General features: G+C 41.1%; 1 protein-coding gene across 2 annotated transcripts in view; it reads right to left on the bottom strand.

Annotated features, from left to right (window-relative positions):
- Positions 1-1,017: 1,017 nt before the first annotated feature.
- Positions 1,018-14,492, bottom strand: part of epha8 (eph receptor A8) — a 110,824-nt gene continuing 97,349 nt past the window's right edge. For both annotated transcript variants that reach the window (XM_070958424.1, XM_070958425.1), the window contains exons 13-20: positions 14,180-14,305; positions 13,413-13,598; positions 11,949-12,010; positions 10,426-10,635; positions 7,140-7,289; positions 6,863-7,053; positions 5,818-5,976; positions 1,018-4,203 (exon numbers count right to left, since the gene is read on the bottom strand). In XM_070958424.1, coding sequence (XP_070814525.1) covers positions 4,089-4,203; positions 5,818-5,976; positions 6,863-7,053; positions 7,140-7,289; positions 10,426-10,635; positions 11,949-12,010; positions 13,413-13,598; positions 14,180-14,305 — 1,199 coding nt within the window. In that variant the 3' untranslated portion in view covers positions 1,018-4,088. The remainder of the gene's footprint in view (positions 4,204-5,817; positions 5,977-6,862; positions 7,054-7,139; positions 7,290-10,425; positions 10,636-11,948; positions 12,011-13,412; positions 13,599-14,179; positions 14,306-14,492) is intronic.

Genomic DNA, 14,492 nt, shown 5'->3' with positions numbered 1-14,492 from the left:
TGCTCTGTCTGAACACAGGAAAAATGTTCATTACAAATGATCTTTGGACCATGTGAGGCGATTACTAAAATGATGCAGTGCTCCTCAGGCAAATCTCCCTCTGAGGCCTGTCAGACGCATTCAGGACGACACGCTGATGTCTTTCATGTTTGTTGAGTTGAAACCATAGAAAATCCCACGCAGGGAGGTTTAATGCAGCAGCAGGTGAATGCATTTTTTTTTCTTTGTGGTTAACGGACATTATTCATTCACCACTGACTTCTGGGGATAGTTGCAGTCTCAGCCCTGAACATATCAAGCACTAATGACCTGCCACTGGTTTAAGATAACGTTTGTTCCACTTCTCTAATTCCAACATCATTTTTTACAAAGGGTGAGGAGTCTTTGTAAAAGACACACTACAGGCCTTTTCTATAGTGTCAGTATTCTAAGGTAAATGGTTATGTACTAATGTATGAGATCAAAAAAAATAGTTCTTGCATTACTTGATTTTATTTGGCCTCCTATCAGTAGAAAAGCGCCACAAAAAGTTAATAGCAACTTATGACATTATGACCTTATCATGGCTAATATGTTAACAAGCAGACACCAAGCAACATCAGCATCTATTTGAAGATGTGTCTGTGTCATCCTCACAAACAATCACTCCTCTTTTAGAAAAATATGAAGCTTGTTTGCTTGTTTGGCTAGTTGCTGACGTTGTATGTCTGCCGTTTGGTGCTTGGTAAATCAGCAGGCTGCTATTTCCAAACACATTGTTGATTAGAACAGATATTCCGCACCAGGAAACCAAAGCAGTGAGAGAGAGGAAACATTAAATGGTTATTGTTGTTAACATAAAAAACATGAATTAGTGCAGCTTTAAACCAACATCAAACAATGATTATTTGGGTTGCATTCAACAACTACACCTCCTATGAGGTTTGGAGTGTGCATACATCAAGAACCAAGCGTGAGTGGACGTGCGATGGGACATCAGCTCTCTCTTCTTTTAGAAACAGTCGGAAAATCACAGTTGCAGTCACACACAGACAAACGTTCCTTTATTGTGTATTTATGGACAGTTTGCACATTTATCATTAGCAACAAGGATGATTCATCAACTGTAATAAAACCTCTCGGAGTTGTTTTATTTGGAAAACAAATGAATATGAATAAATAATGAACTGTGAATAAATCCAGTTGTTTTTTTTCTTCCTTCCAGTGACTGAACTTGCTGTATACATTATAAATCAATTCATCTAGCAAAAACATATCCTAACTTTATAAAATATGGGTTTTCAGTTTAAGTCCAGTGTCTTCAAAAGCATTCTAAAGAAAGAAGAAAGAGTTGAAACCAGTCGTGAAATGCCACTATGATACATATTCAAGAAGTCTCATGAGGTTCTTCTCTAATAAAAACTGACATCAATCATCTAGAGGAAAACCTACCAAGGTGCACGAGAAAGAGACATTCTCTTGATGGCACAGAGGGGGGGTATAAATCAGGGCTGATTATGTCATTTTGAGAGCGTTTAGATACAAACATTCTACTTACATGTTCTTCTTCACCTTTTCATCAACACTGAGGCAAACAGTGCAATCACATTTAATCAGAAGTAACACTTTATTTTACAGTCTGTGTAGCTTATGTGCACCACGTTCCCAGCATTCACACAAACGATGTGCTCACATATGCTCTCTGGAGTATGGAATTATTGCACTGAATAGCTTTAGTGCTGACGTTGATCCCAAAACATCCACTGAATTAAACAAGCTTCTGCACCATTTCCTTCATAAATGCCAAGAGAATAAGAGGGCTTTGAGGTGTAACACAGCCTCCAAGCAGAATACTCAGAAGACAACTTGGGTATAGTGGACTATCCACCCTAATATAGGTTTGTATAATTTTGGTTGAAAGCTAAAAAGATGTACAGTATATTTATATTGGGTAAATATCGAATGAATTTTAAAGATTAATATTTAAGGAAAATACAAAAATGTATTTGTTGTAGAACATTTTGTAAGTTTGGCAGTCATGGGCTACTTCAGGATAAAGACTTCATGGACTGCTTAGTGGGACACCGGTAGCCATGTGACAGGACAGCCTTTGTAAACAGGTGTTGTTTAGTGTTGAAACAGATATTATTTTGTGCTGCCGTTTTTCCACAAACACGTCTGACAGTTTATCTGTTCTTTTATAATTATATTTAGATATTTTACTAGAGATTAGCTAACAAATCAATATCTGCGTAGTTAATAACTCCTGTTGTACACCAGATAATGTAGTAGAAGCTAGAGTTAGCATCTAGTTGTCCGTTAACATTAATACCAGCCGCTTGGCTTCAATGAGCTTGCTGCCAGCTACATAACTAACTAACAAACACATCAAAACCAAATGTTAACTGATGTAAGTTTTGGCCATTATACATTTCATGACATTTTCAATATAAAGGGATCTTCCAAATGCATTTCAAACAGGCCTTTAAGCTACATGAATCCTCTCTGCTGCACACCACAGCCTTTACACTGGCCAATGATTTTAAGTTAGCTCAGCCAATGATTCTCAGTGTGTGTGTGTGTGTGTGTGTGTGTGTGTGTGTGTGTGTGTGTGTGTGTGTGTGTGTGTGTGTGTGTGTGTGTGTGTGGAACAATGGAACACAACAACAGTGGAACTGAACTCTCTGTCTCTAATCTTAACTCAAAGTCCACTTAGAGATTGAGATTTCAACCGCATCTCATTCCTCACCAGCTCTTCAATGGGACTCAGTTGTCATGATGTTAGTTACTGTAAGTATGGAAGTTAGGTCACATGATGACAAATATATATACCATCGAGGCGTAGTGAGTTATCCTTTGGCTAAGATGAATTTATCAAACTACTATTCCCAAGATAAAGAACAAACTTTGACATTCAGAACTGACATTGATTCCTAACTGTTGCTAAACCTGATTTGAAATGCATTTTAAATAGTAGTGCATTTGGAATAAATCTGAAATAAGAGGTATAACAAGGAATCCCCTAATATATTGAAAATGCATCAGATGTAGAACTTATCACAATTTGAAACTGACAATATCATTTAGTATGCATATTTAAAGACATACTGTATGTAATTTACATACATTTTCTTTTCGGTTTGCTGTCACAGTGAGGAAAACTCGGAAAGAAATCTCATGAGCGAGCTACTTACAACACTAATGAATGTTAGATGGCTCTTTCTCTGCTGGGGTTTTATATTCTATAGTTAGCCATTATTTCTGTAATAATTTCAAACAGATCACCACTGTGGCTCCAGCTGTGACTGAGGGGACATTTGTGAAACAACTGCAAAGCCTTTCCAACACAGAGAGATTGTAGAATAAAGTGCACTGGAACTGAATCATACACATCTTCCAAGTACAGTAGTTGTGCGCCACGCAGCTTCAAACTGGGCAGAGGGCTCTTGGGCTCTCCTGGGGTCATTCATCAAGGTTGGATGGCGGAGAAGTGTGCCTGTTGTTGGTATTAATAGCCTGGGGTGAAATAGGTCTTCTCCGCTGTGGAGATGATCTGGCAACTCGGGTGAGCCCTGTCTCACTTTTCTCCACTTTTTCTGACTCAAGCCTCATTCTGGGCCTCATTCTCCTTTAGCTGTTACTGCAGGAGAGGCAGTGAGTGTCCGCAGAACTTTTGAAAACACCCACTATCCTCAACCCCACCCGCTACATCACTCCACATACTCTTGCTGTTGCCCGGTTCAGAAAATCATATTTCTCTGATAAATTCATGATTGATAAATTATCTTCTCTTTGTAGACAATAAAATGAAAATAATTTGTGGTAATTAAGGCAGTCTTTCCATTTATAAACAAGACATTTAAACTCAGAAAATGCAGTCGGATAGGAAAAAAATGAAAGGTCGGACTTGTCCCAAAGAAGTCGTGTTTACTTGTTCCATAGTTAAACCCTTTCATGATTTGTTCTTCAGTTTCTCGAGGAAAAAGTCTTGTAAAGTTCCTGCGTATTTTCTTCTCCCATTTATCATCTTAAATTCCACGGAGTCCCTTTTAGACCTTATAGAAACCTGGGTTTCTAGCTTTCAGCAGAAAGAAACCTCAGTGTTGGAGTTATACGTGCACAGATGGCACGCTCTTGTTGAGGACCTGCGCCCTCATCAGCTGGACGCTGGTCATGATCTTCTTCTGGTGGCCCATCAGTGTCACCCCGAGCCTCTGGATGTCCCTGCACGATGCACACACAAATATAAACACACACACACACACACACACACACACACACACACACACACACACACACACACACACACACACACACACACACACACACACACAAAACAAACAAACAAATCAAGAGTTTTAGTGATCCATGATGGCCTTTAAACTGTTTGAGTCACTTTGGGGAACACTGAGTTTTGGCAGGAGATACTGTAACTTCCCAGCTAATGCGCCCCTGGCCTGAGAATTTCATCCAGCAGAGAGAACAAGGCCTTTATTCAGTAGAGGCTTTACATTGTTTTCAGCCACAACAGGCAGCTATTTTCACAGGAAAAAACCTGTTGTACACTACCTGCTCAGCACCAAACAGCAGTTTGGAACTGGCTTGTGAACATTTAGCAGTTAAAGAGCTGGATTCTTCTTTGAGGAGTTGGTGGAGGCCAAAACCATAAAGTCAGTATTGGACTCAGATTGGTTAGGTGGTCAGAAACATGAATTCCACGTGCATTGTTATGTTGCTCCTTAAGTGCTGGATTTGTAATAGGCAACAAATTAGCCATATCAACGTAAAAGGTAATGATATATCATCGTGTTCAAAAATTGTTTCTGCTGCCCCCAAGTGGCCTAAAAGATCAGTAATTGCAGCCAGCACTGAACGATTACATAGTTTATGTCATAAGCACTAAGCCAGTGGTTCTCAACTGGTCTGGCTTTGGGACCCACCATCACTCCATACTGACAAGCCGCAAGGCAAGCCACGACATGAATAGACGATAGATAAAAGATTCCCATCAAAATAAAAGCTTTTTTTTCTTAATATTTTTTTTGGGCCTGCGACCCACTGAAAATGGGTCCGTGATCCACGAGTTGAGAATCACTGCACTAAGCTTCAGGAGACCCATTATGCACAGATATTTCACAACAAAAGCTTTCCAGTGGCTCAAAGGACATGACTCTTTTCAGACAGTCCTTTTAATGTGAAATCCATAGCTGCAGGAGCTGCTGAGCTTCAGTGACAGTAGCTTGACACTGATCACTGATTTTTTTTTATCCAAAATTTGGCAAAGCAGAAGCACATCCTACGCCTCTATTTTCCCTCTTACCCAGCCTTTATTTCATAGTGGCCTGCACAGATCATTATATTATTTGGTAGTATTTGAGATCCCACCTGTATTTGAATATCAGCATTGTGAGGCACAACTCACAACTTGCTGCAAGAGCATCAAAGAAATTTCATTTGATAAGAGAGTGCAAAGACAGTTGTGAAGGCCAGACTTGAAAGCTGACTAAATAAACACAAGCTGAGATCATGACCCCTGGTTCAGATATAATGCTACGGCTGGATGGTGTATTGTTTGTGACTGAGACATAGAAGAAGCTCATTAGATAGATCTGTGGAGGTGGTAATTAATGAAGAAAATGATCGGTGCAGAAACACGACAATCAAGCAGATTTTATCTCTGTTTTCTGTTTGTACCTGGAGCAGTTTTATAATGGTCTAAATGTGTAGAAGCTACAGCTCCTCATCGTGCAGATTCTTTAAGCTGGTAGAGTCCATCAGCTACCTACTGCCAAGAGCTGAGTTATCACTCAGAGGGAGAGCATCATGGTCAGTGCTTACCCTTGGTTCATGCCTATGACGTGTCCCAGACTGTGGTACCCCCCTGCTGCAAAGTGGTCCTTGTAGCGGCTCATCTTTATGGTGTCCAGCCACTCGTTTACTGAGTTACAGCTGCTGAAGTCTGGGATAGCTCTCTCCATCAGTGGAGGACTGCTTAAACTGAGACAGAGAGAGAGACAGATGGCCATTGATAGACGAAGAGAGAGAGGAAGATGAATGGGAAGACAAAAAGATTAGTTGGAGGGAGTCTGAAAACAAGAAAAGAGTCAAAAAGTGAGCAAGAGGCAGAGCGACCAGGGGAAAGGGAGCTTTGAAATGCGCTAGCAGCTGAGGCAGAAAATCAATAGCAGTTAAAATGATAGAGAAGAGGTGACTGCTGTGGTTGCAGGATTGCTGCTTTGGGTAGATTAATACAGGGAGAAATCCTTAACACTCCTCCTTCTCCTCTTGCTCTTCCTCCACTTACTACTTCTCTCACCTCACACACAGATGCACAGTGCCATGCACCACTGACTCTGCAGGACCTGAGATCTGAACAGAGCAATTTACACAGGTCCAGTTTCAGCCCGGGTGTCCTCTCAAACTGCTCCCACATTCACCGCCGATCAATGTCAATATCACCGCTAGGCTTTTACTTAACACACAACGCGTCTATCAGAGATGAGCTTATCGGAAAACGAACACGACCGCTCGCTTCATCTGCCAGAGAACTTTGATGGAAACTTTAGGCTGCAACTTTATCCCACTGCGCTCATGTTTGATAGCAGCTGGATGAGATTGGATTTACTCTGCCTCCCACACCAGGACAGTTACTTAGTAGCCTAACAGTCTGTCACCATATATTGTCCAGGAGATCATCTTCTCAGCCCCTCGCAGAGGTGTCTTGCTTTGATTTGCAGCTTAATCCGCTAATCACATGAACCAATATTTGATTAAATGTTGGCGAACTGTCACGCCAAATTAAATCAAAAGACTCCTCGGCATGTGACACAATGCACCCCTGTTGCTACACTGTAAATATGGATCTATTCAGTGGCCCACCCACCTGCAGAGCGTGTCCATAGACTTCAGGTTCTCTGGGTTGCGGATTAGCTTGTCAAGAACGGTGACTATCTGGCAAAAGCGTGGTCTCTCGTTGCGATCCTTCTGCCAGCAATCCAGCATGAGGGTGTGTAGAGCAGCAGGGCAGCCCATAGGAGCAGGCAGCCTGTAGCCCTCTTCCACAGATTTGATCACCTGCACATGTACAGGAAAATATGGATGAGACTACAGTGCTATGAAACTACATTGAAGGTCAGTTATGGTCAAAAAGTAGAGCTCACATCTCTGTTGGTGAGGTTCCAGTATGGTCGTTCTCCGTAAGACATCACCTCCCACATGACCACTCCGTAGCTCCACACATCACTGGAGGAGGAGAACTTCCTGTAAGTGATGGCCTCTGGGGCTGTCCAGCGGATTGGAATTTTTCCACCCTGTCAGGAACATAAGGGAGTTTGACCAGGGTCTATCAGACTGTCTGAGACAGATTCAGAAGACATCTTGAGGGTAGAGAACCATTTTTCTTCGTACTGTCAACAAATCTCATAAGGTAGACTTGAGAACTTAAGTCACAAGGCTGTTCAAATAGAGCATGGGCAGTCAAAACACATCTAACTATAAGGCAAGGTATCTGTCTGTATGTATGTATGTATGGACATCTTTTCTATATCTCAAGAACCGTTCAAAGGATCTACTTCACATTGTGAATTACTGGGAACCCAAGGACACAAAGTGTCAAATTTGGTGCAATTTTGTCAATGTCAATCTCAGTACACTTGCAAAAACAAGCAAACAACACTGTGCAACAGCGGAGGCAGGGCTTCAGGGCTGTGAAGTTCCTCCTAATGCAAACCAAACATTTCCTACTGCTGCAGCTTAAGATTAAAAGCATTTAATTTGTGAAACACAAGTTGATTTCGTCACAGGAAATGCAAGACTGACACTGTCCACTATCATCCATCAAAAGTGTCTACAAACCAAACCAACCGTAATGGGATTTTTTTGACAGTGGATCAGTTTGAAATATTGCAGGGACAACAACAAGGGGCAGCCAGTGAGCTGTTACATGAAGAGCTGCAGGTGACAGACTGCAAACCTCCAACTTCTCAGCGAGGTAACCAACTCTGCTCACTGTGCCATGCTGTTTGCACATGTGAAAGGGTTCAACGCTCCCTTCATCTTTTAGCATCTTCTAGTTCATCATTTTGGTTTTATGGCATGTTTAACTTAAAGTGATATTGTCTAGTATAAGAGTCTAAAACTACACCAATAAAAATAAAGGTACAGAGGTATCATCAGCAAAATGTAGTTAAAAGAACCAAAGCAAACACACTCATGCAGAAAGGCCCCATTCACTCTGTTATTTTGTACAGTATTCGATGGTTTTGTCTTGTGAAAGGGGATCATTTGAACTATTTTAACTTAACTGAATAATGAGGACTAGTTTCATCTGTAACAATGCATCATATTATATGATGTTTTTATCTTTAGTGTGGAAAATCTTAGTCATCCAAGTAGTACAGTAAGGGTTAGGTTTAGGGTTAGGGTTAGTATCCTGTAAAACACTGAAATGAAATAACAAAGTAGTACAAAGTAGTATAGAAGGTATAGAAGAAGAAATAGGTTAGTAAAGGAATACCTACATGTGTACTGAAGTATGGTACTTTCCAGCCCTAAGTAAATGTACATGAGAGCATAAAGTTAAACAGAACGCTGTGGTTAAACGGCTAAACAGAGCCAGTGTGAGCATGTGCTGCACGCCAAGACAAGAATAGACTTGCAAATGTTAGCAAGTATGTGAACTACTTACATTATTCTCGATATAAAACTGACACTTAATTAGGTTGACAAATGGATACATCACTTCTTAGACAAACAAAGCACTCCCTGTGGGTTATTTTAAACATTTGAAGGTTACTCTCAAAAAGTAGCCCATTATAGACGCTTGATGTGTTCCTAAACATTAAAATCAGCAAAATGAGCCCACTGGAATTCTCTAACCTTAACTCGTGATCGCAATACTTTCAGGTTCTTCAAAGTGACTTTGCTGTCAGACTGCATAGATTAGGCAGCTTTATTCACTTTATTCAGATTTCCAGGCAGTGATGTGAACTGTATTAATCCTCAGCCATTATCCACCATTAATTCAAGATGTGCGGTAATGACGCTATAGTGTCTGTAATATCACCATCTACAATCCCCTTCCCCTTCAGAATGTCTCTGAGTGATGCTGCACGTAATCACCTTGCTGTCTGTAATCTGATTGCTGTGCTTTAACAGACTGTAACAGACAAATGTGTCAAATGCTGATTTCCATCTGTGTGCTGTGAGCCGATAGCATCAGACTCTGGAAGGAGCTGCCTTGTCCTTTTTTTTAAGTTAAGGCTTAATAGATTTGTTCCCATCAGGCTGCAGGTTTAATATTGGGCCACACTCAACTGGAGCACTTACACAGATGATCTTTCACTTGCTATTTATTAAATACAGTTGTTTTTTATAATTTGCATTACTTTTGTGCAGTTGTATTTGCCTTGAGCACACATTTTTGGTCAGATTTCAGTGGAACCGCCTTCTTATATAAAGGTTAAACAAGAATAATGAATACATTTTATTTGACAGTTCAACTCATAAAATATGAAGTCATGTATTTATACACATGTAATCTGCTGGCTGTAATGACCCTCTAGCAAGAGAGAGCTGAACTCATTTTATTTTTCAGTCCTTTTGTTATCTTTGATGATTTATGATCTTAAATGATGTGTGAAGTCTGGAGTTTAAAATTTGACACACTTGCTGCTCAAGGCTGCTACTACGTCTCCACCAGCCTTGAAGATGGAACACCACCGCTTTTACACACAAAGTTTACTTAGCTCATTATAGGGAGCACTGCTCAGTTGTATAATGTGTTTGGTAGCTCTTGAGGATCTTTGTTCCTCAGCTCGAGCTTGAGGAACTGTTAACAGAAACCCAACGTTACAAACTGTGGAGTTTGACTAGGGGGTTTACTGAGCATTTGCAATTCAGAGCCACTGGATCAGTATTGGTACAGATACTGTCCTTATGAAGTGTATTATGTACCAGCCAGACATCACTTATTAAAGCTACTTATCAATTAATGCATGTTTATGTGGTCGTGGAGGTAGGGCTTTATCGTGAAACCCAAAGTGCTGACAGTGCCATTCACGATAAGCAGTTTCTGTGTGTGTCTCTCTTGGTGTTTATTGGTGGGATGAAATCCAGAGTTTTGGAGCTTTCACCCATACTGTGTCTTGTCAGTCCCCTGATTTTTAAGGAGCGTCCCTTAAAAATCTACATGAAACCCATTGTGATCATTCTTCAGATGCTGGGGCCATAACTGTGACATAATGTAACATCTTCACTATGAGTGAACACTGATTCTGTTTAAGTCTGTGCACATTTCAAAGTGTGTTTTTTTTTGTCTCATTAGATGTGATTACCACTCCCTGACACTTATCACTTCTTAAAAAGAACTATGTCTGCATGTGTGTGTGTGTGCGTCTGAATGTGTGTGTGTGCTACATTAATGCTTGCCTCAATATGAAAACTCACACTGGTGGTGTATGCAGCATCAGGGTCATCCTCCAGGACTCGGGACAGGCCGAAGTCAGACACCTTACACACCAGGTTGCTGTTGACCAGGATGTTGCGGGCAGCCAGGTCTCTATGGATGTAGCCCAGGTCAGACAGGTAGGTCATACCAGCCGCAATGCCGCGCAGCAACCCGACCAGCTGGATGATGGTGAACTGGCCATCATGTCTCTACAGGAAAGTAGAAAAGAAAAGGGAAAGAAAGATCAGGGAGGAGGAAGCAGAGAGAGTTTAAGGGCAGATCAAAAAAACGTGATGGTATAGCAGAAGAAAAGATGAGGAGAGTGATAATAGAAGAGATTTTAATCAAGATAGAGAAGAGAGGAAAGATAAGAGAATAAAACATGACAGGGATTTGCTTTTAAGTAATAATCCCCAGTATTTTCATATAAGCAAATACTGGAGCTGTTTGACATTGTAGATGTAATACAATGTTATATCAACTTATATCTTGTTAAAGAAAACTTTCACATTTGCTGCTCTAAACTACTGCTGCCTTTCTCCTGCCAACAATACTCTGACACACAGGAAGTGATGCTGCTCTCCTGTGGAAATCATGTATCGCCAAGTTTGGAGATTATGACATTTTCACACAAGTTGGTGTGTTGAGATAATGATCCGACCATGAGGGCTTTTTGGAAATCCACACGATTATCACAACAAATGCACCGATCTTAAATCAAAGCCTTTAAAAAGTTGCCACGAAGTTCACATCAAGATACATTATTTTCAGTGGATGTGGACGAGGAGCAGTCACAGCCATCGCATCTTAAAAGTGGAGGAAATGATCGCCACTTACTGATCAACAGACAACGGAAAAAGGAAGGAAGCGCAGGTCTTTTAATGTGTACAGCAAGATGTTGCAGATCTTTTAGCAGTCTGTTGCTGCAGGTGCAATTTTCATTGCAGCCATCTGTTGGAGTAGCAGCGTCAGAGCCAGTGACACCAGCAAAAGGAATAAACCGATAAAGAAGGCTGGCGCTGTGCTGGGGATTGCTCTGGAGCTTCGAGAGCTGGTTGTTGAGAGAAGGAAGTTGCACAAACTGCTCAACATAATGGACAACACTTCACATCCCCTGGATGACCTACTAATCAGACAGCAGAGTGTTTTCAGTTGGATGCTTCTTCATCTCCGCTATACTAAGGACTGCCAGAGGAAGTCATTCCTACCCGCTGCAATAATGCTGCACAATGACTCCCCTCTGTGCAAGAGAGGACACTTACTGTATCCTCTGAGGGACTTGACACATTGAACTTTAATTTGCACTGTGAGAGCTCTATCTTATCTTAATTCTAAATCTATTTTATCCAGCACAGTAGTTTCTATGCACATGCATATACACAGTATATTTAAGATAATGTTTTTCTTACTTACCTCAGGTCAGCTTAGTGTAAGTTATGTATGTTTTAACTGAAGGAAATCAGACGAAATTAAAAAACAGAACATTTGCTGCTTAGTATCCCTCTAAAGCTTTAATACCAACCCTGAGGAATGAGTCCAGAGAGCCGTTCTCCATGTACTCCGTGATGATCATCACTGGTTTGCCTGAGGAAACAAACACACCTTCAGAGCTCTGATGCTGAACTGCATATCTACAGAATACATATTGTACTACGTGTACTTATTTGCATTCATGTTCAACACTGATTAAGTGACTTTTGCTGAGGTTTCCATAAATGTTCAGTTCCATGTGGTATGCTAATACTAAGCAATGCTTCAGTATGTAGCACGTAGCATTGGTATTCTCAAAAGATCAGTATGGTCATACTGGATGTACTGTTAGTGGTCACAATGACAAAACATTAAAAAAAATTCTGAATGGTAGTGAGACAGTTTGGAAAACACGAACCAACCAAATAAAGTATTCAATCTTTCGAAAGCCATTCTTCTCTCAGTGAAGTTCAATGGATGGTGGCATTCTATAGACCCACATATTGTATCATTTCCTGTGGGTATAAAACAGTGAGGTATGCTGATTGCTTTGAATAATAGCTGAAAAATGGTATACTAGAAAAATGACTGAATAGTAAGTACTGCATACAATTGTAGTGTGTAGTACAGAAGAGGGGCACAATGTGAGACGTCTGCCACCACCTAAATACAAATTCAAACGAACGGCAAAAGCTCTGTGGAACTGAAAGCATCTGAAGCTGGTGACACACTCAGCAGTGATGTCATGTTTAGAAACAATGTCTCAGATATGTCCATTAAGAAATGAGGCATTCTTACTTTGGCAGAAAATCCTTCTCAATCAACCACAACAACATGCTGCTGTTGAGTTGTTTTAGTACTTCTAAATGGGGTAAGTTTAAAATGACTCTAAGTATTTAAGTAACCTGTATGAAATGACTCTTGTTTGATAAACAATCTGTAATGGTTGGGGTACGTGTTGAGTGATGACAGCTTTGCACTCTGGCAGAATCTGGCAGATGGGATAGGCTTTAAAATCAGTGATGTAATGCAATTATTGCCTTTTTGACCATTCAAGTAAGGACTCTTTTACCTCCTTCTACTCTCCGACCATCCCAGTAAAAATGAATTTTAATTTAGCATCATCCCATGTGATTTGAGCTCCCTGGAAAAAGTTAAGCCATTTCTAAATCTTTTCTCGTCTCTTCATGAACACAGAGGTACTTGAGGAAGCCTTTTCCTCAAAACTCTTCAGCTCAAGTCCACCTAACTATGGGCTTACTTCAACAAAATGTGAGTGGATAGCATAAGCCAAAAGAAGAGCCCTCAATTGCTAACTAAGGGGCAAAAGCTGTGACAGCTTCACACAAGCTTTCTAAAACCTACATGACAGATGATAGATGAAGCTTGTGACATTCATGTAGCCTGAAAATGTGTTTTTACTGTCTAATTTTCATGCTCACACTCATCAACACTGCAGATTTTCTATCATGCTATCACTTATTATCCTGTGGTCAACAGGCCTAATGTAGCGTACTCTGGGTCACCACTCCCTCCAGGCGGATGACGTTGGGATGATCGAACTGGGCCATGATGGACGCCTCAGCCAGGAAGTCCCTCTTCTGCTTCTCCGTGTATCCTGCCTTCAGGGTCTTCAGGGCGACTGGGATGTCTCTTTTCCCTGGGAGTCTCATGCGTCCATAACACACCTCCCCAAACTCCCCTAAACACACACACGACCCATTAAGATACATTAAACCTCGGATGCCATTCAACTGTATTCAACATGTGCTGTGCTTAGCTGCACCACCACCCCCTCTTAAGCCATGGTTAATAAATGAGAATGTGTCTTAAGATAATTTAGTTTAGATAAGAGAAACAAATCAACCTATAGGCTTTCTGTGTACATATATGTGCAGAGCTGGAAGTAAGCTAATCACCCATCAGCCTCTTTCTCATTAATCCTTATCTTGTGTGATTGCTGTTATTTTTCTTCCTCAGTTCTCTACTTAACGTTTCTCTGTATGTGTGCAGGAGTCATATCTAACACGGTATATTGTGGAGCTGACACAGTGTTAGTATTCACTGCCTGTCTGAGGAGCTTTGATTGACAGTCCCACGCAACGCTCTGATTCCGCTCTGCCATCCTCCTCTCTGCTGCACACCACAGCCTTTACACTGGCCAATGATTTTAAGTTAGCTCAGCCAATGATTCTCAGTGTGTGTGTGTGTGTGCGTGTGTGTATGTGTGTGTGTGTGTGTGCCTCTGCTGGTGTGTGAGCGCACACAAGTTCATGGTTTTACCTGAACCAATGATTTTCTCTATTTTGATCCTGGAAGCTTCAATTTCCCGGGCAAACTCGTGGACCGCCTGGCAGGGGTCCTCGTATGTGTGCGGGTCGATATAGAACCTTGCGTCGGGGAATGACACTAAGATAAACAACATTAGCATTTGGTCACATATCGGAGAATGAGAACAACATCACATCTGAGCCCCTGTCACCGGTGTGCAGAGGGAAATCTTGATGAAAAGGAAGAAATGACTCAGACAGACAGAAGCAGACAGAGGAAAAGAATAAACAGCATGCAGGGAATAAGGCCAGTGGGCTTCTATAAT

Source organism: Chaetodon trifascialis, chromosome 3 (assembly GCF_039877785.1).
Source record: "Chaetodon trifascialis isolate fChaTrf1 chromosome 3, fChaTrf1.hap1, whole genome shotgun sequence".
NCBI lineage: Eukaryota > Metazoa > Chordata > Actinopteri > Chaetodontiformes > Chaetodontidae > Chaetodon > Chaetodon trifascialis.
Note: the sequence above shows the minus strand (reverse complement) of the source record. Positions and strands in the feature narration are given on the sequence as shown.